Genomic DNA, 27,741 nt, shown 5'->3' with positions numbered 1-27,741 from the left:
AAAGAACACCCAGGACGGATCTCCTTTAGAATGGATTGGTAGGATCTCCTTGCAGTCCAAGAGACCCTCAAGAGTCTTCTCCAACACCACAGTTCAAAAGCATCAATTTTTCAGTGCTCAGCTTTCTTCACAGTCCAACTCTCACATCCATACATGACCACTGGAAAAACCATAGCCTTGACTAGATGGACCTTAGTTGGCAAAGTAATGTCTCTGCTTTTCAATATGCTATCTAGGTTGGTCATAACTTTCCTTCCAAGGAGTAAGCATCTTTTAATTTCATGGCTGCAGTCACCATCTGCAGTGATTTTAGAGCCCAAAATAATGAAGTCTGACACTGTTTCCACTGTTTCCCCATCTATTTCCCATGAAGTGATGGGACCAGATGCCATGATCTTAGTTTTCTGAATGTTGAGCTTTAAGCCAACTTTTTCACTCTCTTCTTTCACTTTCATCAAGAGGCTTTTGAGTTCCTCTTCACTTTCTGCCATAAGGGTGGTGTCATCTGCATATCTGAGGTTATCGATATTTTTCCCGGCAATCTTGATTCCAGTTTGTGCTTCTTCCAGCCTAGCGCTTCTCATGATGTACTCTGCAAATAAGCTAAATAAGCAGGGTGACAAGATATAGCCTTGACGTACTCCTTTTGCTATTTGGAACCAGTCTGTTGTTCCATGTCCAGTTCTAACTGTTGCTTCCTGACCTGCCTACAGATTTCTCAAGAGGCAGGTCAGGTGGTCTGGTATTCCCATCTCTCTCAGAATTTTCCATAGTTTATTGTGATCCAAACAGTCAAAGGCTTTGGCATAGTCAATAAAGCAGAAATAGATGTTTTTCAGGAAATCTCTTGCTTTTTCGATGATCTAGTGAATGTTGGCAATTTATCTCTGGTTCCTCTGCCTTTTCTAAAACCAGCTTGAACATCTGGAAGTTCACAGTTCACGTACTGCTGAAGCCTGGCTTGGAGAATTTGAGCAGTACTTTAGTAGCGTGTGAGATGAGTGCAATTGTGCGGTAGTTTGAGCATTCTTTGGCATTGCCTCTCTTTGCGGTTGGAATGAAAACTGACCTCTTAAAATTCTGTGCTTGTCTAATCCATTGTGTATGTTAGTGGCCTTAGGAGATTAAGGCGTGACAAGTCTTGACAGTGCCCTGAAGGCTGAGGAAATGATCACTTGCCCATTCAGGCTCCTAGAGGACTACTAGTTCTTATGCACTTGTTGAAACTGCCTTTTCACTCTCCACATTCCAGGGGGGGTTCATGAATGCCCCATCCTGTTTGCTCTCAGAGCTAGGTGGTTTGAAAAACAGTCTTTTGGATGGTAGACAAAATTTGAGGAGCTAAATGTGTGAAGCTGGGAGTTGGGAGTTCCATTCTGATTGTAATGCACTGTTTTGTGGGTGGGTTTTATGGTGCAAGCGTGTCTCAGCTTATCCTACCCATCTTGATGTGGATATTTTCTCAGTTGTGTGATATGTAGGAATCTTTCAATTAGTTCTGGATTTATCTCAGAGGGAATGGATCCCTGTTTAACTGTTTATTTGGTGCATCCAAGGAGGGAAAGTCAAGGGTCTCCTATTTCACCATCTTGCTCTCCGATAGTTTTATAGAAAATTAAAGACACTCTTAGATTCTTATGATAAGGCTGCTCTAATTGCCTCACCATCTCTGACCAAAATTCTCATTTCTCTCTAGAATCCATAGGCTAAGTCAACAGTAGCGATGTCAATGCCTACCATGATTCATGTCTATCATTTCCCACAAGTTGCTTCTGACCTTCACCCACAAATCATGTTTCTCACACCGCAGACAGTAATGATGTCTTACCTTTAGGATATTTTTGGTGATGCTGAGGCGCTCAACAAACACATCCCCAGAGGAAGCAACCTCCTCTCCAGTCAAAATTTGGAAGGTAGTAGTTTTCCCAGCTCCATTTAATCCAAGCAACCCAAAGCACTCCTGCTTTTGGATTGCAACAGAGATATTTCTCACAGCTAAAACGACTGGAGTTGCAAAATATACCTTAAAAAATACAGAAAACATAATAAAGAATACTTACAGGTCACATACAAACAATACTTTAGACTCCCATGGACCACATCAGATAGTTTCACAAGAGTTCTTCTATTCTCTTGAGAGAATACACATAGATTCAAAGAACCACAGTAAACCCTTGGGATTAATGACATACTCTTTAATAGAAATTAAACCATCATAAGTTGTTCATTGAATAATATTACCTTTGTGAGTTCCTTAATAAGCACTACAGAATTCAGTGACTTCTGAGGGTCCTCCAGGATTCTATTTCTTTCATTTTGTACATCTTCATCTTCAGATTCCCCAGATAATTCCTTGGACACTGTATCCTATATTTTAAAAATAAGACCATAGATATGGATGCACTTTAGACATCTGGTCTACACTGCTTGGCTGCAGGAAGGCTAAACTGAGGTAATCTCAAAAATGTCAAAACAGAAGTTTTGAGTCATTTCCAAATGACTTCCTGCATATCAACTCAGCTCTTACATATTTCCTACATCCAAAGTTTAAAACCTATACCATGAGCAAGTAGCATGTTCTTAACAAAATAGGCACTTCACAAAAAACTGCAATCACAACAAAACTGTTAATTGTAACTAAAAGTTATTTTTAAATTATTTATTTTTAATTTTTATTAAATATAAATTTATTCTTAATAATAAATGTATACTTTATGAGATATCAGAAGAGTTGAGAGTAGGGAAAGAGTAACACTTTTCTTTCAGAGTAGAAGAGTGGAATCCAAGGACAGACTCACATAAGAAATGTTTAAGATGAATTTAAATAAAATAGGAGCTCATCAGGCAGCTTATGACGGGAAAGAAGGAATAGATAAGACATCCCACAGAGTGAAAAGAATATGAAAGAATACTCTATGACTTGTATATCATTCTTTTTATTTTGAAAGAATTTAGATGTACAGAAGAGCTATAAAAAGAGGACAGCCCTAGTATGCATTTTAACTTTGCCCAATGACATCATATAGTAATGATACATTGATCAAAACTGAGAAATTAACATTGGTTCAGTTCTATTAACTACAGATCTTACTGATGTTTAGTGTAAAATATTTTGAATTCTTTAACACTATTTCTAGTAAAGCTATTTATTTAAGCATAATATATATCTTGGTTGCTGCTTTTCAGCCACTAAGTCATATTCAACATTTTGTGATCTCATGAATGGCAGCACACCAGGCTTCCCTGTCCTTCAATATTTCACTTAGTTTGCTCAAACTCATGTTCATTGAGCTAGTGATTCCATCCAACTACTTCATCTTCTGTTGTCTACTTCCCCTCCTGACTTTAATATTTCCCAGCATTGGGGTGTTTTCCAATGAATTGGCTCTTCACATCAGCTGGCCAAAGTATTGGAGCTTCAGCTTCAGCATTGGTTCTTCCAGTGAATTTTCAGGATTGATTTCTTTAGGATTAACTGGTTTGATCTCCTTGCTGTCCAAGGGACCTTCAAGTGTCTTCTCCAGCACCACAGTTCAAAAGCATCAGTTCTCTGGTACTCAGCTTTCCTTTCTTTATGGTTCAGCGTTCACATCTGTACATGACTACTGGAAAAACAATAACCTTGACTATGTGAACCTTTATAGCCAAAGTGATGTCTCTGCTTTTTAATATGCTGTCTAGGTTTGTCATAGCTTTTTTTTCAAGGAGCAAGTATCCTGTCATTTCATGGCTGCATTCAGTTTGCAGTGATTTTGGAGACTAAGAAAATAAAGTCTGTCACTGTTTCCATTGTTTCCCCATCTATTTGACATGAAGTGATGGGACCAGATGCTATGATATCAGTTTTTTGAACGTTGAGATTTAAGCCAGCTTATAATGTTAAAAAGAGTTAGTTTCTCTTCACTTTCTGCCATTAGAATGGTATCATTTCCATATCTGAAGTTGTTGATGTTTCTCCTGGCAATCTTGATTCCAGCTTGTGAATCTAGCCTGATATTTCACATGCTGTACTCTGCATATAAGCTAAATAAGCAGGGTGACAATATACAGCCTTAGTGTACTCCTTTCTTAATGTTGAACCAGTCCATTTTTCCGTGTCTTGTTCTAACCATGCTTCTTGATCTGCATACAGGTTTCTCAGGAGGCAGGTAAGGTGGTCTGGTTTTCCCGTCTCTTTAAGTATTTTCCACAGTTTGTTGTGATTCACATAGTCAAAGGCTTTAGCATAGTCAGTGAAGCAGAAGTAGATGTTTTTCTGGATTTCTCTTGTCTTTTCTATGATCCAGTGGATGTTGGCAATTTGGTCTCTGGTTCTTCTACCTTTTTCTAAATTCAACTTGCACATCTAGAATTTCTCGGCTAAAATAGTGTTGAAGCCTAGATTGAATTATTTTGAGCATTACCTTAATAGCATGTGAAATTAGTGCACTTGTGTGATAGTTTGAATATTCTTTGGCGTTTCCCTTATTTGGAGTTGAAATGAAAACTGACCTTTTTCAGTTATCAGAGTGATCCAAATTTGCTGACATATTGCTGAAACATCAAGAGTGTCATCTTTTAGGAACTGAAATAGCTCAGCTGGAATTCCATTACCTCCATTAGCTTTGTTCGTAGTAATTCTTCCTAGAGCTAATTGACTTCACATTCTAGGAAATCTGACTCTAAGTGAATGATCACATCATAGTTGTAATGTGGGTCTTGAAGACCTTTTTTGTATAGTTCTTCAGTGTATTCTTGCAATCTCTTCTACTTCTATTGGGTCCTTATTGTTTCTGTCCTATATTGTGACAATCTTTACATGAAATGTTCCCTTGGTATCTCTCATTTTCTTGAAGAGCTCTCTCATCTTTCCCATTCAATTGTTTTCCTTTATTTCTTTACATTATTTACTTAAGAAGACTTTCTTATCTCTCCTTGCTATTCTTTGGAACTCTGCATTCAGTTGGTATATCTTTCCCTTTCTCCCTTGTCTTCCACTTCACTTCTTTTCTCAGCTATTTGTAAGGCCTCTTCACTTTGCCTTTTTGCATTTCTTTTTCTTGGGGTTGATTTTGGTCATTACCTTCTGTACAATGTTATGAACCCCTGTCCGTAGTTCCTCAGGCACTCTATCAGACCAATCCTTTGAATCTATTTGTTTCTTACACTGTATAATTGTAAGGGATTTGGTGTAGGTCATACCTGAAAGGCCTAGTGGTTTTCCTTACTTTCTTCAATTTAAGTGTGAATTTTGCAATACAGAGTTCATGATCTGAGCCACAGTCAGCTCCCAGTTTTGTTTTTGCTAACTGTATAGAGCTTTTCCATCTTCGGGTGCAAAAAATATAATCAATCTGATTTCAGTATAGACCATATGGGTGATGTCCATGTGTAGTCATCTCTTGTGCTGTTGAGTGTTTGCTATGACCGGTATGCTCTCTTGGCAAAACTCTGATAGCCTTTGCCCTGCTTCATTTTGTATTCCAAGGCCAAAGTTGCCTGCCTGTTATTCCATGTATCTCCTGACTTCCTCCTTTTGCATTCCAATCCTCTATGATGACAAATACGTCCTTTTTGGTCTTAGTTCTATTACATCTTGTAGGTCTTCATAGAACTGTTTGACTTCACCTTTATCAGGGCTATTTGTTGGGACATAGACTTGGATTACTGTGAATTTGAATGGTTTGTCTTGAAAATGAACAAATATCATTCTGTCATTTTTGAGATTGCAGCCAAGTACTGCATTTCAGACTCTTTTGTTGACTCAGGGCTACTCCATTTCTTCTAAGGGATTCTTGTTCACAATAGTAGATATAATGGTCATCTGAATTAAAGTTGCCCATTCCCACCCATTTTATTTCACTGATTCCTAAAATGTTGATGTTCACTCTTGCCAACACCTGTTTGAACACTTTCAATTTACCTTGATTCATGGACCTAACATTCCAGGTTTCTACACAATATTTTTCTTTACAGCACTGGACTTTACTTTCACCACCAGACACATCCACAACTAGGGGTTGTTTCTGCTTTGGCTTAGCCTCTTCTTTCTTTTTGGAGCTATTTCTCTGCTCTTCTCCAGTAGCATATTGGACACCTACTGATCTGGGGGGCTCATCTTCCAGTTTCATATCTTTCTGCCCCTTCATACTGTTCGTGGGATTCTCAAGGCAAGAATACTGCAGCGTTTTGCCATTCCTTTTTCCAGTGGACTATATTTTGTCAGAACATATATCTATATATGTACATAAATCGTAAACCAACATCTTAATAGGTTTTATTGTAACCATTCTCAATAAAGAAAACAGAATATTATCCCTCAATAACTAGAAATATGACATGTAACTCACTGTGTATTGTTGTACATTAGTTTTGTTTTATATAAATGAAATTCTACTTTACATATTCTTTTACATCTGACTTATTTGGTGGCAATATGTATCTGAGATTATTCTATGCTGTTGCATTAGTTATAGGCTCTTCCTTCTGATTGCTATGTTGTATTGTGTGAATAGACATTTTAAAATCCATTGTGCTATTGAGAGATATGTGGTTTTCTTCCTTCTTAAACTTTGTCTTATATAAATAATGTTTTGTGCACATTCTTTCAAATGTCTTTCAGTGAACATGACTATGCCTCTCTGTTGGATTTATACTTAGAAGGGAAGCTTGTAGGACTTAGTTTTGCACACTTCATATGCATATAAAATAATGTTTTATTCTTTTGAAATATAGTTAGAAAATATATTAGCTTCATGTCAGCTTCACATTAGCTACAAGGGAAGCCCCCTACAACATAGTAACTTCACATTAATATACATTACAAATTAATCACCACAACATCTAGTAACCATCTGTCATCATACAAAGCATTTGGAATACTATTGACAGTATTCACAGTAGTGTACATTATGACCTATGACATTTATTTTAAACTGGAATTTTATTTTTATTTTTTTTGCCTTTCATTTTTATTTTATTTTATTTTTTTTATTTTAAAAATTTTAAAATCTTTAATTCTTACATGTGTTAAACTGGAATTTTATACCTCAATCTTTTTGTCTTTGTCTTTTTCTCTGAACCCTGCCATGCAATGATCACCTTTGCCTCTTGTGGTCACCAGTTTGTTCTCTGCCTCTATGAGTCTGTTTTTGTTGTGTTGAGTCTCTGTCATTTGGTTTTTTAGACTCCACATATAAGTATATTGTTTAGTCGCTAATTTGTGTCTGACTTTTTGTGATCTATTGACTGTATCATGCCAGGTTCCTCTGTCCTTGGGATTTTCCAAGCAATAATATTGGAGTGGGTTGCCATTTCCTTTGCCAGGGCATCATCCTGACCCAGGGACAAAATCCACACCTCCTGCCTTAGCAGGCAGGCTCTTTACTACTGATCCACCATGGAACCCCACAAACAAGCGAGGTCATAGTAATTGTCTCCATCACAAACTGGAATCAAAATTGCCAGGAGAAATATCAACAACTTCAAATATGCAGTTGATGCCACTTTAATGGCAGAGAGTGAAGAAGAACTAAAGAACTTCTTGATGAGCGTGCAAGAGGAGAATGAAAAAGCTGACTTGAAACTCAACATCAAAAATTTAAGATTATGGGATTCAGTCCCACCACTTCATGGCAAATAGATGGGGATAAAGTGGAAGCATGGAGAAGGCAGTGGCACCCCACTCCAGTACTCTTGCCTGGAAAATCCCATGGACGGAGGAGCCTGGTAGGCTGCAGTCCATGGGGTCGCTAAGAGTCTGCCACGACTGAGCGACTTCACTTTCACTTTTCCCTTTCATGCATTGGAGAAGGAAATGGCAACCCACTCCAGTGTTCTTGCCTGGAGAATCCCAGGGACGTGGGAGCCTGGTGGGCTGCCGTCTATGGGGTCACACAGAGACGGACATGACTGAGGTGACTTAGCAGCAGCAGTAGTAAAGTGGAAGCAGTGACCAATTTTCTTTCCTTAGATTCCAAAATCACTGCAGATGGTGACTGTAGCCATGAAATTAAAAGATGCTTGCTCCCTGGAAGAAAAGCTGTGACAAAATGAGACAGCATATTAAAAAACAGAGACATTACTTTGCTCGTGAAGATCCATATAGTCAAAGCTATGGTTTTCTCTTGAGAGTCCCTTGAACTGAAAGGAGCTCAAACCAGTCAATCCTAAAGGTAATAAATTCTGAATATCCATTTGAAAGACTGATGCTAAAGCTGAAGCTCCAATATTTTGGCTACCTGATGTGAAGAGTCAATTCATTGGAAAAGACTTATGTTGGGAAAGATTGGAGGCAAAAGTTCTCCTTTTTGTGATCTACTGACTGTATCATGCCAGGCTCCTCTGTCAGGGGTAGCAGAGGATAAAATGGTTACATAGCACCACTGACTCAATGGACATGAATTTGAGCACATTCCAGGAGACAGTGGAGTGTGGAGGAGCCTGGTGTGCTGTAGTCTTTGCAGTTACAAAGAGTCAGACATGACTTAGCGACTCAACAACATTGACAATCTGACATTTCCCTTAGCATAATGATCTCCAGGACTATCTACCTTGGTATAAATAGGACACTGTCACTCTTTTTTTTTTTTATGGCTGAGTAATATATTATGTGTTTGTGTATTAAGTCACTTCAGTTGTGTCAGACTCTTTGCGTCCCTATGGATTGTAGCCCTCCAGGCTCCTCTGTCCAGGGGATTCTCCAGGCAAAACTACTGGAGTGGAAGATCCCTTGGCCCTCCTCCAAGGGATCTTCCTTACCTGAGTATTGAACTCACATATTTTATGTTTCCTGCACTGGGATGCAGGCTCTTTGCCACTAGCGTGACCTGGGAAGACATATGCACATGTATATCATAGCTTCTTTCCATTCATTTATTGATGGACACTTCAGTTCAGTTCAGTTCAGTTCAGTTCATTCGCTCAGTCATGTCTGACTCTTTGCGACCCCATGAATCGCAGCACGCCAGGCCTCCCTGTCCATCACCAAATCCCGGAGTTCACTGAAACTCATGTCCACCGAGTCGGTGATGCCATCCAACCATCTCATCCTCTGTCATCTCCTTCTCCTCCTGCCCCCAATCCCTCCCAGCATCAGAGTCTTTTCCAATGAGTTAGCTCTTCAGATCAGGTGGCCAAAGTATTGGAGTTTCAGCTTTAGCATCATTCCTTCCAAAGAACATCCAGGATTGATCTCCTTTAGGATGGACTGGTTGGATCTCCTTGCAGCTTTAGCATCAGTCTTTCAAATGAATATTCAGAGTTTATTACCGTTAGGATGACTGGTTTGAGCTCCTTTCAGTTCAAGGGACTCTCAAGAGTCTTCTCCAACACCACAGTTCAAAAGCATCAATTCTTCTGTGCTCAGCTTTCTTCACAGTCCAACACTCACATCCATACATGACCACAGGAAAAACCATAGCCTTGACTAGACAGACCTTTGTTGGCAAAGTAATGTCTCTGCTTTTGAATATGCTATCTAGGTTGGTCATAACTTTCCTTCCAAGGAGTAAGCGTCTTTTAATTTCATGGCTGTGATCACCATCTGCAGTGATTTTGGAGCCCCCCCAAATAAAGTCTGACACTGTTTCCTTAGATGACTTATAAACCTTGGATTTGTAAATAATGCAGCAGTGAACATAGTGGTGCATGTATGTTTCAGAATTAGTGCTTTCCTTCTCTTCAGATAAATATTTGAAAGTGGAATTGCTGGATCATATGGCAATTCTATTTTTAATTTTTTGAGGAACTTCTATACTGTTTTCTATATTGACTGTACCAATTTACATTCCCACCAACAGTGGCCCTGAGGGTTCCCTTTCTCCACATCATCACTTGCCAACCTAACTAGTATGAGGTGATATTGCTATGTGATTTTGGTGTGCAATTCCCTGAAAATTAGTGATGATGAGCATCGTTTTATGTTTCTGCTGGCCATCTTAATCTCTCTTTCTGTGAGTTCATTATTATAATGTATAGAAATGCATCAGATTTCTGTGTATTCATCTTTATCCTGAAACTTTACTGAATTCACTTATTAGCTATGACAGTTTTTGGTCTATTATAGTTTTAATAGTGTTTTGGATTTTCTGTATATAGAGTGGCATCTGTGGATACTAACAGTTTCACATTTCCCTTCCAATTTGGATAACTTTTATTTCTCTTTCTTGTCTGATTTTTGTGGCTAGGACTTCCAATATTGTGTTAAATACAAGTGAGAGTGGACATCCTTTTCTTGTTCCTGATTTTTGAGGAAAAGCTTTCAGTGTTTCATTATTGAGTTTGATATTAACTGTGTGTTTATCATGAAATGCCTTTTTATTATTTTAGATATGTCCCCTTTATACCCAAACTATTGAGTGTTTTTATAATAAATAGATATTAGATTTTGTCAAATGATTCTTCTGCATTTACTGAATTGATCATAGGCTTTCTACCCATGGTTTTGTTAACATGTACATAATATTGATTGATTTGGAGATACTGAACAAATGAATGATGGGTCATTCATTAATTCAGTGAATAATGAACCATCCAAATTCATCATTCATTCTTACATGTGAAGGATCATGTGTAAAATCCTTTAAATGCATTGTTGAATTCAGTTTGCTAATATTTTATTGAGGATTTTTGTATCTATGTTCTCAGGGATATTGGCCTGTAATTCCTTCTTTGTAGTGTTTTTGGTTTTGCTATCAGGGGAATACTGGCCTCATGGATTATGTTTGGAAGTGTTCTTTTCAATTATTTGAACTAGTTTGAGAATGATAGGTATTAGTTCAGTTCAGTTCAGTCGCTCAGTCGTGTCCGACTCTTTGTGACCCCATGAATCGCAGCACGCCAGGCCTCCGTGTCCATCACCAACTCCCGGAGTTCACTCAGACTCATGTCCATTGAGTCAGTGATGCCATCCAGCCATCTCATCCTCTGTTGTCCCCTTCTCCTCCTGCCCCAAATCCCTCTCAGCATCAGAGTCTTTTCCAAAGAGTAAACTCTTAGCATGAGGTGTCCAAAGTACTGGAGTTTCAGCTTTAGCATCATTCCTTCCAAAGAAATCCCAGGGCTGATCTCCTTCAGAATGGACTGGTTGGATCTCCTTGCAGTCCAAGGGACTCTCAAGAGTCTTCTCCAACACCACAGTTCAAAGGCATCAATTCTTCGGTGCTCAGCCTTCTTCACAGTCCAACTCTCACATCCATACATGACCACTGGAAAAAGCATAGCCTTGACTAGACGGACCTTAGTCAGCAAAGTAATGTCTCTGCTTTTGAATATGCTATCTAGGTTGGTCAAAACTTTCCTTCCAAGAAGTAAGCGTCTTTTAATTTCATGGCTGCAGTCACCATCTGCAGTCATTTTGGAGCCCAAAATAATAAAGTCTGACACTATTTCCACTGTTTCCCCATGTATTTCCCAGGAAGTAATGGGACCAGATGCCATTGATCTTCGTTTTCTGAATGTTGAGCTTTAAGCCAACTTTTTCACTCTCCTCTTTCACTTTCATCAAGAGGCTTTTGAGTTCCTCTTCACTTTCTGCCATAAGGGTGGTGTCATCTGCATATCTGAGGTTATTGATATTTCTCCAGGCAATCTTGATTCCAGCTTGTGTTTCTTCCAGTCCAGCGTTTCTCATGATGTACTCTGCATAGAAGTTAGATAAGCAGGGTGACAAGATACAGCCTTGACGCACTCCTTTTCCTACTTGGAACCAGTCTGTTGTTCCATGTCCAGTTCTAACTGTTGCTTCCTGACCTGCCTACAGATTTCTCAAGAGGCAGGTTAGGTGATCTGGTGTTCCCATCTCTTTCAGAAGTTTCCACAGTTTATTGTGATCCGAACAGTCAAAGGCTTTGGCATAGTCAATAAAGCAGAAATAGATGTTTTTCTGGAAATCTCTTGGTTTTTCCATGATCCAGTGGATGTTGGCAATTTGATCTCTTGTGCCTCTGCCTTTTCTAAAACCAGCTTGAACATCAGGAAGTTCACGGTTCACGTATTGCTGAAGGCTGGCTTGAAGAATTTTGAGCATTACTTTACTAGCATGTGAGATGAGTGCAATTGTGTGGTAGTTTGAGCATTCTTTGGCGTTGCCTTTCTTTGGAATTGGAATGAAAACTGACCTTTTCCAGTCCTGTGGCCACTGCTGAGTTTTCCAAATTTGCTGGCATATTGAGTGGAGCACTTTCACAGCAGTGTCTTTCAGGATTTGAAACAGCTCTACTGGAATTCCATCACCTCCACTAGCTTTGTTCGTAGTGATGTTTTCTAAGGCCCACTTGACTTCACATTCCAGGATGTCTGGCTCTAGATTAGTGGTCACACCATCATGATTATCTGGGTCATGAAGATCTTTTTTGTACAGTTCTACTGTGTATTCTTGCCACCTCTTCTTAATATCTTCTGCTTCTGTTAGGTCCATACCATTTCTGTCCTTTATCGAGCCCATCTTTGCATGAAATGTTCCCTTGGTATCTCTAATTTTCTTGAAACTCTTCTTTAAATATTTGGTAGAATTCGCCTGTGATTCCCTCTAGTTTTTAGACTTTATTAGGAGTATTTTTGAACACTGATTTGATTTCATTATTAGTGTTGATCTGTTAAAATTTTATGTATCTTTCTGATTGAATCTTGGGAGATGGTGTGATTCTAGAAATTTATCTCTTTCTTAAAAATTGTCCAAGTTCCTGCTGTGTAATTGTTTATAGTAAACTCGTGAACCTTTGTATCTGAAGTATCAGTTGTAACTCTTCTTTTTTTTATGATTTCATTTGGACTTTATCTCTCTGTTTTAAAAAATGAATCTGGATAAATATTTACCACTTTTGTTTATCTTCAAAGGACCAGATTCTAGTTTCATTGATTTCTACTTTTTAAAAGTTTCTATTCATTTTGACTCTGATCATTATTATTTCATTTATTCTACTAACTTGGGGTTTCATTTGTTCTCTTTCTGGTTCTTTTAGGTGGGAGATGGGATTATTTACTTCAGATTTTTCTTGTTTACTGAGGTAGACATATATCACTAAAATGTTTCTTAGAACTGCTTTTGCTGCAATCCATATATTTGGGAGCATTGTGTTTCCATTTTCATCTTTATTTCATCTTTGATATCTTCACTGATCCATTGGATGTCTAGTAACATATTGGTTAGCTTCCATATGCTTGTGTTTTCTATAATTTTCTTCTTGTAATTCATTTTAATTTTCATACCAGAGTGATCAGAAAAGATTCTTGATGTGATTTCAGTCTTTTTAAGTTCTCTGAGATTTGTTTTGTGGCCTAACATGAGAAAGTCCCATGTGAACCTGAAAAGAAGGGGAATTCTGTTGGGGTGGAATATTTCATATATGTCTATTAAATCAACCTGATCTAGGCTGTCATTTAAGTATTTGTTGTTGGTCAATTGCTCAGTTGTGTCCAACACTTTGGAACCCCATGGACAGCAGCATGCCAGGCTCCTTGTCCACCATCTCTTGGAGCTTGCTCAAACTCATGTCCATTGAGTTGGTGATGCCATCCAACCATATTATCCTCTTTTGTCTTCTTCTCCCCTTGAATTCTATCTTTCATAGCATCAAGGTCTTTCCCAGTGAGTCGGACTTTTGCATCAGGTGGCCAAAATATTGGAACGTCAGCTTCAGTCCTTTCAGTGAATATTGAGGGTTGATTTTCTTTAGGTTTTATCTCCTCACAGACCAAGGGAATCTCGAGTCTTCTCCAAAACCACAGTTTAAAAACATCAATTCTTTGGTATTCAGTCTTCTTGATGGCCCAACTTGCACATCTGTACATGACTACTGGAAAAACCATAGCTTTGACTATAGAGACTTTTGTCAGCCAAGTAATGTCTCTGCTCTTAAATACACTGTCTAGGTTTGTCATAGCTTATTTTCCAAGGAGCAAACTTCTTTTAATTTCATGGCTGCAGTCACCATCTGCAGTTATTTTTGAGCTCAAGAAAATAAAGTCTATCACTGCTTCCATTGTTTCCCCATCTATTTGCCATGAAGTGATAGGACCAGATGACATGACGTTAGTTTTTTGAATGTTGACTTTTAAGCTAGTTTTTCACTTTCCTTTATCATATTCATCAAGAGGCTCTTTAGTTCATCTTCACTTTCTGCCATAAGGGTAGTGTCATCTGCATATCTGAGGTTACTGATATTCCTCCTGGCAAACTTGATTCCAGCTTGTGCTTCATCCAGTCTGGCATTTTGCTGGATATACTCTGCATATAAGTTAAATAAGCAGGGTGACAATATACAGCCTTGACATATTCCTTTTCCAGTTTTGAATTAGTCTTCTGTTCCATGTCCAGTTCTAACTGTTGTTTCTTGACCTGATACGGGTTTCTCAGGAGGCAGGTAAGGCAGTCTGGTATTCCCATATTTTTAAGAATTTTCCAGTTTGTTATGATCCACATAGTTAAAGGCTTTAGCATTGTCAATGAAGTAGTAGTAGATGTTTTTATGGAATTCTCTTGCTTTTTCTATGATCCAACAGATGTTGGCAGTTTGGTCTCTGGTTCCTCTGCCTTTTCTAAATCCAGCTTATACATCTGGAAATTCTAGGTTCACATACTGTTGAAGCCTAGCTTGGAGGATTTTGAGCATGATGTTGCTAGTATGTGAAATGAGTGCACTTTTGTAGTAGTTTGAACATTCTTTGGCATCGCCCATCTGCTTCTGTTAGGCCCATACCATTTCTGTCTTATTGTGCCCATCTTTGCATGAAATTTCCCTTGGCATCTGTCATATTCTTGAAGAGATGTCTAATCTTTCCTGTTCTATTGTTTTCCTCTATTTCTTTGCATTGTTTACTTAGGAAGGCTTTCTTATTGCTCATTGCTATTCTTTGGAAATCTGGATTCAGTTGGGTATATCTTTCCTTTCCTCTTTGCCTTTCACTTCTCTTCTTTTCTCAGCTATTTGTAAGGCCTCCTCAGATAACCATTTTGCCTTGTTGAATTTCTTTTTCTTGGGGTGGTTTTAATCACTGCCTTCTGAACAACATTACAAAACTCCATCCATAGTTCTCTAGGCACTCTATCAGATCTAATCCCTTAAATCTATTTGTCACTTACATTGTATAATTGTAAGGAATTTAGTTTAGGTCATACCTGAAGGGTCTAGTGGTTTTCCCTACTTTCTTTAATTTAGTGTGAACTTTGTAATAAAGAGTTCATGATCTGAGCCATAGTCTGCTCCCAGTCTTGTTTTTGCCGACTATATAGAGCTTCTCCATCTTTGGAGGCAAAGAATACAATCAATCTGATTTCAGTATTGACCAGATGGGTGATGTCCACATGTGGTCATCTCCTGTGTTGCTGGAAGAGAGTGTTTGCTATGATCAGTGCGCTCTCTTGACAAAACTCTGATAGCCTTTTCCCTGCTTCATTTTGTACTCCAAGGCCAAACTTGCCTGTTGTTTAAGTATTGTGTTGGCCAAAAATTTCGTTTATGTTTTTCCATAAGATGCTATCAGAAAACCCAATGTTTTTTCATTGATTTTTTTTCTGGATGGTCTATCTATTAAAACAAGCAGGATGTTAAAGTCCTCTTCTAGTTTTGTTTTTGTCTTTTTAATTTTTTTTATTTTTTAAATTTTAAAATCTTTAATTCTTACATGCGTTCCCAAACATGAACCCCCCTCCCACCTCCCTCCCCACAACATCTCTCTGGGTCATCCCCATGCACCAGCCCCAAGCATGCTGCACCCTACATCAGACATGGACTGGCGATTCAACTCCTACATGACAGTATACATGTTAGAATTCCCATTCTCCCAAATCATCCCACCCTCTCCCCCTCCCTCTGAGTCCAAAAGTCCGTTATACACATCTGTGTCTTTTTTCCTGTCTTGCATACAGGGTCGTCATTGCCATCTTCCTAAATTCCATATATATGTGTTAGTATACTGTATTGGTGTTTTTCTTTCTGGCTTACTTCACTCTGTATAATTGGCTCCAGTTTCATCCATCTCATCAGAACTGATTCAAATGAATTCTTTTTAACGGCTGAGTAATACTCCATTGTGTATATGTACCACTGCTTTCTTATCCATTCATCTGCTGATGGACATCTAGGTTGTTTCCATGTCCTGGCTATTATAAACAGTGCTGCGATGAACATTGGGGTACATGTGTCTCTTTCAATTCTGGTTTCCTCGATGTGTATGCCCAGCAGTGGGATTGCTGGGTCATAAGGTAGTTCTATTTGCAATTTTTTAAGGAATCTCCACACTGTTCTCCATAGTGGCTGTACTAGTTTGCATTCCCACCAACAGTGTAGGAGGGTTCCCTTTTCTTCACACCCTCTCCAGCATTTATTGCTTGCAGATTTTTGGATCGCAGCCATTCTGGCTGGTGTGAAGTGGTACCTCATTGTGGTTTTGATTTGCATTTCTCTAATAATGAGTGATGTTGAGCACATTTTTCACAGAACTAGAACAAATAATTTCAAGATTTGTATGGAAATACAAAAAACCTCGAATAGCCAAAGCAATCTTGAGAAAGAAGAATGGAACTGGAGGAATCAACTTGCCTGACTTCAGGCTCTACTACAAAGCCACAGTCATCAAGACAGTATGGTACTGGCACAAAGACAGACATACAGATCAATGGAACAAAATAGAAAGCCCAGAGATAAATCCACACACATATGGACACCTTATCTTTGACAAAGGAGGCAAGAATAGACAATGGAGTAAAGACAATCTCTTTAACAAGTGGTGCTGGGAAAACTGGTCAACCACTTGTAAAAGAATGAAACTAGATCACTTTCTAACACCGTACACAAAAATAAACTCAAAATGGATTAAAGATCTAAATGTAAGATCAGAAACTATAAAACTCCTAGAGGAGAACATAGGCAAAACACTCTCAGACATAAATCACAGCAGGATCCTCTATGATCCACCTCCCAGAATTCTGGAAATAAAAGCAAAAAGAAACAAATGGGATCTAATTAAAATTAAAAGCTTCTGCACAACAAAGGAAACTATAAGCAAGGTGAAAAGACAGCCTTCTGAATGGGAGAAAATAATAGCAAATGAAGCAACTGACAAACAACTAATCTCAAAAATATACAAGCAACTTATGCAGCTCAATTCCAGAAAAATAAACGACCCAATCAAAAAATGGGCCAAAGAACTAAATAGACATTTCTCCAAAGAAGACATACGGATGGCTAACAAACACATGAAAAGATGCTCTTCTAGTTTTATACAACTGGAATTATCTTGCTTTATACCTATACTCCTTTGTTAGGTACATAAATATTTGCAAATGTTGTATCTTTTTATTGTATTGATCACTCTATAATTATGTAATGACCTTTTCATCTCAGTATAGTGTTTGCTTTAAAGTAAATTTTAAAATATATAATCATTGCTACCACAGCTTTCTTTTCATTTGCGTGGAAAATCTTTTCCATCAATTCTCTTTCAGTATGTGTATCTTTATCTCTGAAGTTAGTCTTTGAAGGTTGCATACATATGGGTCTTTAAAAAACAATCCAGTCAACTACTCTGTCTTTTGATTGTAATATTTATTCTATTTATATTCAAAGTAATTATTGATAGTATTTACTTATTGCTGTTTTGTTAGTTGTCTTCTGTTTAGTTCTCTGATTCTTTCTTGTTCTCTTTCCTTGTAACTTGATGACTTTCTTTAGTGTTATGTTTATATTTCTTCCTTTTAAATTTTGTATATCTATTACAGCTTTTTTTGTTTGTGTTTACCATGAGGTTTGTATGTAACAACTTATGTATATAGCAGCCTAAGTTGATGATCACCTGAGTTCAAATATGTTTTAAAAGTACAATCATGCCTCACATTTTATGTTTTCGATGTTGCATTTTGCATCTTTTAATTTTGTATATTGCATAATTAATTGTTTTAGATACCATTTTACTATTTTTGTCTTTTAACATTCATATTATTGTTATAGGTGGTTGATCCACTGTCTTTACTATATGTTTTCTTTTACTAGCGACATTTTTCCTTTCATAATTTTCCTTTTCTAGTTTTCATTTTCTGTTTTTTCTACCTGAAGAAGTCTCTTTACTATTTCTTGTAAGGCTTGTTTTGTGGTGATAAACTCCTTTAACTTTTACTTCTTTGGGAAACTCTCTCTCCTTGAATTCTGAATGAATCCTTGTCAGGTAGAGTATTATTCGTTATTTTTTTTCTTTCAGTACTTTGAATATACGGCATCAGTCTCTACTTACCTGTAAAGATTCTGCTGAACAGTCAGTTGATAATCTTATGATGGTTCCCTTGTATGTAACGAGTCCCCCCCACCCCCCACCCCCCCGCCTTGCTGTTTTTAAGACTCTTCACTTTTACTTCTTGTTATTTTAAGTAAAATGTATTTTGGCATGAATGTCTTTTGGTTCATCTTGTTTGGGACTCTGTGATTCTTGCACTTGGATGTCTGTTTCCTTCAATAATTTAGAAACACTTTCAGCCATTATTTTTTCATATAGAGTTTCTGCCCCCTAATTCTCCTCCTGTAATCCCTATAATGCAAATATTATTATGTTTAATGTTTTCTCAGAGGTCCCTTAAACTGCCCTCATTTAAAAAAATTTTTTTTCTTTTTTGCTATTCCAATTGGCTGATTTCTACTGCCCTGTCTTCTAGATTGCTGATCCATTCTTCTGCATCCTCTAGTGTGCTGTTAAGTTACTCAAGTGTATTTTCATTTATTATTGTATTCTGAAGTTCTGACTGCTTCTTTTTTTATATTTTCTAACTCTTTGTTGAAGTTTACTGATTTCATCCATTCTTCTGAGTTTGGTGAGGATTTTTATGACTATTTCTTTGAATTCTTTATATAATAATTGTTTATTTTTGTTTCATCTAGATCTTTTTATAAGGTTTTGTCATGTTGTCTCTGCATTTTGCCTCACTCTCTGTTTCTCTGTATTGGGTATATCAGATATAGCACTAGGTCTTGAAAGAGTGGTGTTATGTAGACCACTGGTGTCCAGTGAATCCCAGTGGAACAACTCCCCCTGGTCATCAGGGCCAGGTGCTCTAGGGGTATCTTTATGTATACTAACATGCCTTCCTGTTTTGATTGGGCCACAACTCCTGAAGGCATGCTGCATGGCTTGGAAGTTGCTGCAATGCCCTTGCAGACTGATTGGTCCCCATCCCAACTGTCTGAGACCTGGTCACAACTACTGTAGGTGTGCTTGTGAACAGGATTGCCCCTCAGTATGGCTGGTTGTGAGGCCTAGCTGTGACCATTGTAAGGGTGCTGATGTGTAGGGCTGGTCTCCAGGAAAGGGAGATGATTTGGAGGGGTGCCAGGTAGGGTGGAGTGAGAGCCACTTTGAGGGCTGAGCAGGGGAACTGGGTTGGGCGGGGCTGGCACTTAGCATAAGGCTGGGGTGTAGCACACAATGTTAGTTATGTATCTGTAGAATTACAGAAATGATCCCCACTAACTCAGCTAAGTAGGAGACTAAAAACATATGATATCCATTAGCACTTCTGTTCTTTGAGATAGTTCCACCAGATCCTACTCTTCTGGTATATGCCCTAAAATTAATCAATTAATTTCCTTCTTATATGATCCAGGTGTTTGCAAGTCCTCAGTGCTGGGACATGGAGAAAGTTGAGTTTGTATACAAGCTCCTCACGAGGGGAGTTTTGATTTCCCACAGCCAACTGGTTCTCCCGGTTATAAACCTCACCAATTCTCAAAGCCAGACATTATGGGGACTTATCTTCCTAGTGCAGGTCTTTTGGGCTGGTGGGCCTGATGTGGAGCTTGAACCCCTTCCTCCTTAAATATTACTTCTTGGGGTAATATTCCTCATGTAGGGTCTGGCTAGCCCGTATCTCTGCCCCTCCTACCCATCTTGATGTGGCCTTTTCTATATATCCTTAACTATACGAATTTTGTTCTGCTAGTCTTTAGGTTACTATTGGAGACAGTTGTAGGTGTGGTTTTGGCATTTCTCTGGGAACAAGTAAACTCTTATTCTGCTATCTTTATCTGACTCCTGAAGATAATGGCAGACAATTTTCTAATGGAGTATCAGTGTATATTCCCAACATCAGTGTTTGATGGTTCCAGTTGTACTGTTTCTTCAACACTTAGTATATTTATGTGTATATTGTGGTATCTCTCAGTGGCATTCTTTGCGCTTACCAATGACTGTTGATATTGTTCATTTACATATGCTTTCCCTAGTAAAGCAATGCTCAAAATTCTCCAAGCCAGGCTTCAGCAATACGTGAACTGTGAACTTCCAGATATTCAAGCTGGTTTTAGAAAAGGCAGAGGAACCAGAGATCAAGTTGCCAACATCTACTGGATCATGGAAAAACCAAGAGAATTCCAGAAAAAACATCTATTTCTGGTTTATTGACTATGCCAAAGCCTTTGCCTGTGTGGATCACAATAAACTGTGGAAAATTCTGAAAGAATGGGAATATCAGACCACCTGACTTGCCTCTTGAGAAACCTATACGTAGGTCAGGAAGCAACAGTTAGAAATACAGACTGGTTCAAAATAGGAAAAGGAGTATGTCAAGGCTGTATATTGTTACCCAGCTTATTTAACTTCTACACGGAGTACATCATGAGAAACGCTGGGCTGGAAGAAGCACAAGTTGGAATCAAGATTGCTGGGAGAAATATCAGTAACCTCAGATATGCAGATGACACTACCCTTATGGCAGAAAGTGAAGAGGAACTCAAAATCCTCTTGATGAAAGTGAAAGAGGAGAGTGAAAAAGTTGGCTTAAAGCTCAACATTCAGAAAACGATCATGGCATCTGGTCCCATCACTTCATGGGAAATAGATGGGGAAACAGTGGAAACAGTGTCAGACTTAATTTTTGGGACTCTAAAATCACTGCATATGATGATTGCAGCCATGAAATTAAAAGACGCTTACTCCTTGGAAAGAAAGTTATGACCAACCTAGATAGCATATTCAAAAGCAGACACTACTTTGCCAACAAAGGTCTGTCTAGTCAAGGCTATGGTTTTTCCTGTGGTCATGTGTGGATGTGAGAGTTGGACTGTGTAGAAAGCTGAGCGCTGAAGAATTAATGCTTTTGAATGTGGTGTTGGAGAAGACTCTTGAAAGTCCCTTGGACTGCAAGGAGATCCAACCAGTCCATTCTAGGGGAGATCAGTCCTGGGTGTTCTTTGGAAGGGCTGATGCTAAAGCTGAAACTCCAATACTTTGGCCACCTAATGTGAAGAGTTGACCCATTGGAAAAGACTCTGATGCTGGAAGGGATTGGGGGCAGGAGGAGAAGGGGATGACAGAGGATGAGATGACTGGATGGCATCACCGACTCGATGGACGTGAGTTTGAGTAAACTCCAGGAGTTGGTGATGGACAGGGAGGCCTGGCATGCTCTGATTCATGGGGTCACAAAGAGTCGGGCACAACTGAGCGACTGAGCTAAATGACTGCATATTTGTATGTTCCTTTTTGTAAAGTCAGTATTCAAGTCTTTTGCTCATTTTCAAATTGGATTTTCTGCCAATTTTATTAGTGATTTTCAATTCAAAATATTTTTCCTCTGTGTGACTTGCCTTTTGACTCATTTAACGATGTCTTTTGATGATTATGCCTTCACTATCATGGTTATATTTGCTATGTTTTTGTTCTGAAAGCTTTATTGCTTTATCTTTCACATTTAGATGTATAAAAGTTGTAAACTAAAACCAACCTGTATGAAGTAAGACGGGAATCAAAGTTCACTATGTGCTTATGGAAATCCATTGAGTCGGCATCATTGAGAAGAACACCCTCTCTTCATTGCATTTTGTGTCAATTCTGTCATATTTGTGCATCTATTTCTAGACATTTTATTCCATTGTTCTCAAACTTTAGCATGCACAGAATTACTTGAATGGCTCGTTAAAACAAGAATAATGGGTTCCAACCCCAAATCTTCCGATTCAGTAGGTCAGGGATGGTGCCTGAAAAGTTGCATTTCTAAAACTCTGAGCTTATGCAGATAACTACACTTTAAGAAAAAATTATTCTTTCTGTTACATTTCTCTATTTCTTGCCTTAATTACTAGTTTAAAAAACACATATATGGTAGTATATGTCTACCATATTTGTTCTTTCTCAATATTTCCTTGGAGATTCTTAACACTTTGCATTTCTGTGTACATTTTTAAATCACTTTATATTTCCATGTAAACTTTAGAATCAACTGATCAGATGATCATTCTACATACACACACACACATACACACACACAGGATTTTGATTAGGATTGCATTAAATCTTTAGATTAATTTAGGGAAAATTGTCATCTCCCCATGATTGGGTTTTCCAAAGCAAGAACATGGCATATTTCTTCATTTATATAGGTCTTCTTTAATATTTCAATTGTTTTTTTGGTAATATTCCATGAAAATATCTTACATAACTTCTGTTAGATTTATTCTTGGGTATTTTTTTTAATTCAAATAACACCATTTGAATGTTTTTATGCTATTCAAATGACATAATTTTATATTTAATTTTTTGTTTGTGGTTGATATATAGATATAAAACAGATTTTTCTATATAGACTTTATTTAGCAATAGAACACAGACCAAAATTTTATACTTTAAGAAAGAGTCCAGGAGATTTTGACTAATACCAACATTTGAAAACAACTGCAATAGAGATATGCTATTAAATATGCATTCTGTAGGCCAACAGAATCAATATCACTTGGGAGTTTATTAGAACTACACAGGGATCAAGTTAGGGTGAATGAGCAATTTTGGGAGGGAATGGTTTTCTGACACAGGAGATGTTCAAGGGAAAGCTTTCTATTATGGTCAAAATATTTTACAGTATCAAGTTCTGACTGGTAGAGGTCATAAAGTTTAGAAACCAAAATTCAAATTATGATAAACATCTTTGATTCATATCGATCCCAGGCAACATGGAGTGATTTATATTCCTATATCTTAGTAATGAAGTTAGGCAGATAGAGACATGCTTTTGGTCTTAGAAATATCTCTGATTCAATAAGATACTTACCTTATTGTAGTTTTTGAAAATACCAAACAAAATGTAGCGAAACACAAAGGTTTTCAATTTCCACAAGGTGGTCTCCAGAAGGAATATCAAGAGGAGGAAAAGAAGTCCTGTGACAGCCATTGCAATTAAGTATCTTCCAACTGCATCACGTTCCAAGGTATATATACTACGTTCAGTTACTGATGACAACAACAAATAAAATATGGACTTACTTTAAAAGTTAATTTTAAAAAAAGTTAATTCGAGGAGCAAACATTAAAAAGTCAACAGATAGGAAGTACTAAGGAATGATTATCAAATAAGCTCAAAATTAATGTATTTATTGTATGTTTAAATAACTTTGTATGTCATGCAAAATATTTCAAAATCCGTTGCAGCCCAAAATCTGTACAGTCCATGGAATTTTCCAGGCCAGAATAATGGAGTGGGTAGCCTTTCCCTTCTCTAAGGATCTTCCCAACCCAGGGATTGAATCCAGGTCTCCCGCATTGCAGGCATATTATTTACTAGCTGAGCCCTCAAAATCCATTAATGGAGGCAAAACCTTTAATTGCATGAACTTTGTCTTGCTATAGTTCTAGGCATCCATTCCCAACATAGATGGTCAGAATCATTGGGTGAATGCCCACTCACAGTAACCAGAGTACTGGGTAGTGGCAGAGACTCTCCTTGCCCTCAAATATTATTTTCTCTGAAAATACTTGAGATGGAGGTTTTGAAAATTGGAGCAGGAGCAGAAAAATCACCTGGTAGTGTGCTACATATACACTTTAACCTATAACAGTTAAAGGTTAAAGTTTAAAAGTTAGTTGTAACTTAACATTTAAACTTCAGTTGTAAATGCCTAAAAGCTGGTACTTTTCCAATTCCTTATGAGAAAACTTTATAATTACAAGGTTTTGAATTCATGATAGTGAAAGCTGTAGATTCATAAAAGCGATAAAGATCAAATTTCTTTTTTACTTTTAAAAAACTTCATATTAAAATGTGATACACATACATGGAAATCCACCTAAGTATAGGACTCGTTGAATTTTTAGAAACTGAAAATATCTATATAACAAGTAATATTTTTCACCCAGTTTTAAACTTCAACTGCATCATAGTTTTTCTTTTCTCTTTTACTTTCTTCCTTTCTTTCACTCTTTCCTTCTAGTTTATAATTGTGCATGCGTGCATGTCTGCTGAGTCATTTCAATCGTGCCTGACTCTTTGTGCCCTTGGGGAGGGTAACCCGCCAAGCTGCTCTGTCCATGAAGATTCTCCAGGCAAGAATACTGAAGAGGGTTGCCATGTCCTCACCCAGGAGATCTTCCTGACCCAGGAATCAAACCTGAATCTCTTCAGTCTCATGCATTGGCAGGTGGGTTCTTTACCACTAGCGTCACATGGGAAGCCCATTTATCACTGGATGTACTTTTTGTAGTTATCACTCGAGACATTACTTTATGCATACATAGCTTACAGAATCATGATGTTCTTCCTTTTACCAGTCTGAGTGAAGTGTAAAAAACTTTCCCATGATTTATATCTCTTTAACACCCCCATTTATTACTGTCTTAAATATCCCAACTATACACACTGAGAACATACACTGTTACCACTTATGCTTTAAACACCAAACTTGAGAAAACTCAAAAGGAGAAAGTATATAGTGTCCACCATATTTTTATTTTTTTCATTGTTTTTTTCTTGATGCTTCAAAATTCTTTATTCAATCATTTATGTTTATAGAATCTCTAGAGCCATTCTTTCAGGACTTCTAGAGGTAACAAATTTATGTAGATATTCTTCATCTGAAAATGTCTTGATTTCTCCTTCATTCTTGAAAGTTATTTCCTATCTATATGAAGTTTTGAGTAGACAGTTTTTTATTTACTTGAAAATAATGTGCTGCTTCTTTTGGTGTTTATGCTCTCTGATGAGAAATCTATAAATTAGAGGAATTGTTTTGCCTTTATAGATAAGGTATCATTTTTTTCTATAGCTGCTTTTCTCTAGTTTTCAAAGTTTAATTATGATATCTCTTGGCATGAATTTCTTCAGTCTTTTTAGAATTGAGATATAATTAATATACAACATTAGTTTCAGGTATGTAACATAATAATTTGATATTTGTATATGTTGAGAAATGATCACCACAATGTCTTATTAATATCCATCACTACATATACTTTTGCTTTTTTGTGTGTGATGAGAACTTTTAATATATACTCTCTTAGCAACTTTCAATTATACAATTCAGTATAAATATCTACAGTTATCATTCTGTACATTACATCCCCATGAGTTACTTATTTTATAACTGGAAGTTTGTACCTTTTAAATCCCTTTTCCCATTTTGCCCAGCCTTACATCCCCTGCCTCTTGCAACCATCAGTTTGTTATCCATGAGTTTCTTTTAAAGATTCCACTTATAAGTGAAATAATATGTTATTCATCTTTCTCTGTTTGACTTATTTCACTAGGCGTAATGCTCTCAAGGTATATTTGTAATGTCTCAAATGGCAAGATTTCCTCCTCATTTGTGGATAAATAATATTCCATTTTCTTTATCCATGGCTATCATTTCTCATGAGAAAAATGCACTATGCATATGAGTGGTGAATCTTAGCTCTAACTTGTACAAGTTGTATAACAGAATAAGTTATTCAATTTTGTATAAGCTTTAGTTCAAAGAGAGACTAGGACAGAACTTGAATAACTGTGAAGATTCAAAATAATGTAGCTATTCACATGCAATAATTAGTTGACTAGTTTTAACTCTGATGAGCCTTGGGTAGCCTAAGATACTTACCTGCTTTACTACAATTCATAATGGGAGAAACCTTTCCCTGTGAGGCACATGCCAATTTTGTGTGCTGGATATCATAATGCCGGCTGATGCTCATCCCAAAATTATGTATAGGTAACACCATCATTGCATTAAGCAGGATGCTTCTAGAAGCAGCTTCTTTACCTGTGTTTAAAAAGATAATAACATTAGCGTGGTTAATATGAAATGAACTGTCCCAGGAAAACAAAATCTCCCTAAGTTGATCAAACTAAACTGAGAAAATTACAAAGCCATAATATTATCCTTGTAAATCTCTTGCCACTAAGTATACTGTCTCTGATATCTTGTAGTGTAGTTTGTGTTGATAATTACAAAACTGGAAAATCCTGTTGGGAAAGTTGACGTCCATATTATCTCTCTTCTGTCACTTGATGTGAACAGTAAACTTATACTGATTATTTCTCATATTTCTTATCCTATATGATCAATAAAAATAGTCATAATGAGAAATTAGCCTCATACTCAACAATGAGAAAGAGATAGAGGAACATTTTAAAAGTTCAAAGGAGGTATATTTTCAAAGAACCAAACTTAAAGCTAACTGTGTGTTCATGCTTAGTTGCTCAGTCATGTCCAACTCTTTTTGATCCTGTGGACTGGAGCCCAGCAGGCTCCTCTGTCCATGGAATTCTCCAGGCAAGAATACTGGAGTGGGTAGCAATTCTCTTCTCCAGAGGATTTTTCCAACTCAGGGATCAAACCCAGATCTCCTGCATTGCAGACAGACTCCTTAACATCTGAGCCACAAGGGAATCCCTAAAACTGAGATTTCTCTAAATATTAAATTAATATGTATAATGCGCTGTGTGCTTAGTGACCACTCTTTGCAACCCTATGGACTGCAGCCCACCAGGCTCCTCTGTCCATGGGGATTTTGCAGGCAAGAATACTAAAGTGGGTAGGCGTGCCTTTCTCCAAGGGATCTTCCCAATCCAGGAATTGAACCCAGATCTCCTGCAATTGCAGGCAGATTCTTTATTGACTGAGCCACCAGGGAAGCCCAAGAATACTGGAGTGGGTAGCCTATCCTTCTCCAAGGGATCTTCCTGACCCAGGAATCAAACTGGTGTCTCCTGCATTGCAGGCGGATTCTTTACCAGCTGAGCTACCAGGGAAGCCCATATGTATAATAGTTGATGAACATACATGAGTAAATATAAAAGTAGTTATAGGTTAAGATATTAAGACTTTAAGATTGAGTTCAGATATTTGGGAATAATGATAAAATATGTCTGAGCAAAAAATATTTGTAAGATACTGACAAAAGAGAGGTGATGAGCAAAGATGATAGAGGATAAATGAGGTTCTTAGGATGTAAATTTTCCAAGTGGTCAAGTCACACCAAGCATGTTAAAAGAGGATGAAAATTAGTTTAGACCCAAAATGTGGTGGCCAGAAATAATAATTCTGGACATTGACAGGCCACTTTATTATTGAATAAAGGGAAAGTGTAGGTCACTCAATCGTGTCTGACTCTTTGCAACCCCATAGAATGTAGCCTGCCAGGATCCTCTGTCCATGAAATTCTCCAAGCAAGAAAGCATGCTAAAAGTAATGTGTCATTTCATCTCCTTGGTTACATTTACTCCTTATAATTTTTTTATGTGATTTTAAACAGGATACTCTGAAAACTATAAAACATTGAAAAAAGGAATCAAAAATTATTTAAAGAAATGAAAAGACATCCCCTGCTCTGGGATTAGAATAATTAATATTATTAATATAGTTATACTACCCAAAGCAATCTACAGATTTAGTGCAATCCCTATCAAATGTCAGTTTTCACAATACTAGAACAAATAATTCTAAAATTCATATGGAACCACTAAAGATCCCAAGTTGCCTAACCAATTTTGAGATAAAACAATAAATCTGGAGATAAAACCCTCCCAGACTTCAG

At 37.5% G+C, this 27,741-nt stretch overlaps 1 protein-coding gene across 1 annotated transcript in view; it reads right to left on the bottom strand.

Moving 5' to 3' along the window:
- The window catches only part of LOC102180560 (ATP-binding cassette sub-family A member 3-like), a 268,750-nt gene that overhangs the window by 14,624 nt on the left and 226,385 nt on the right, over positions 1 to 27,741 (bottom strand). Inside the window, exons 22-25 of the mRNA XM_018039865.1 lie at positions 25,803 to 25,964; positions 23,006 to 23,184; positions 2,242 to 2,367; positions 1,829 to 2,023 (exon numbers count right to left, since the gene is read on the bottom strand). Of these exons, the coding sequence (XP_017895354.1) occupies positions 1,829 to 2,023; positions 2,242 to 2,367; positions 23,006 to 23,184; positions 25,803 to 25,964 (662 nt within the window). The remainder of the gene's footprint in view (positions 1 to 1,828; positions 2,024 to 2,241; positions 2,368 to 23,005; positions 23,185 to 25,802; positions 25,965 to 27,741) is intronic.

Source organism: Capra hircus, chromosome 25 (genome assembly GCF_001704415.2).
Source record: "Capra hircus breed San Clemente chromosome 25, ASM170441v1, whole genome shotgun sequence".
NCBI lineage: Eukaryota > Metazoa > Chordata > Mammalia > Artiodactyla > Bovidae > Capra > Capra hircus.
The sequence above is the reverse complement of the archived record's forward strand: the minus strand, read 5'-3'. Positions and strand labels throughout refer to the sequence as shown.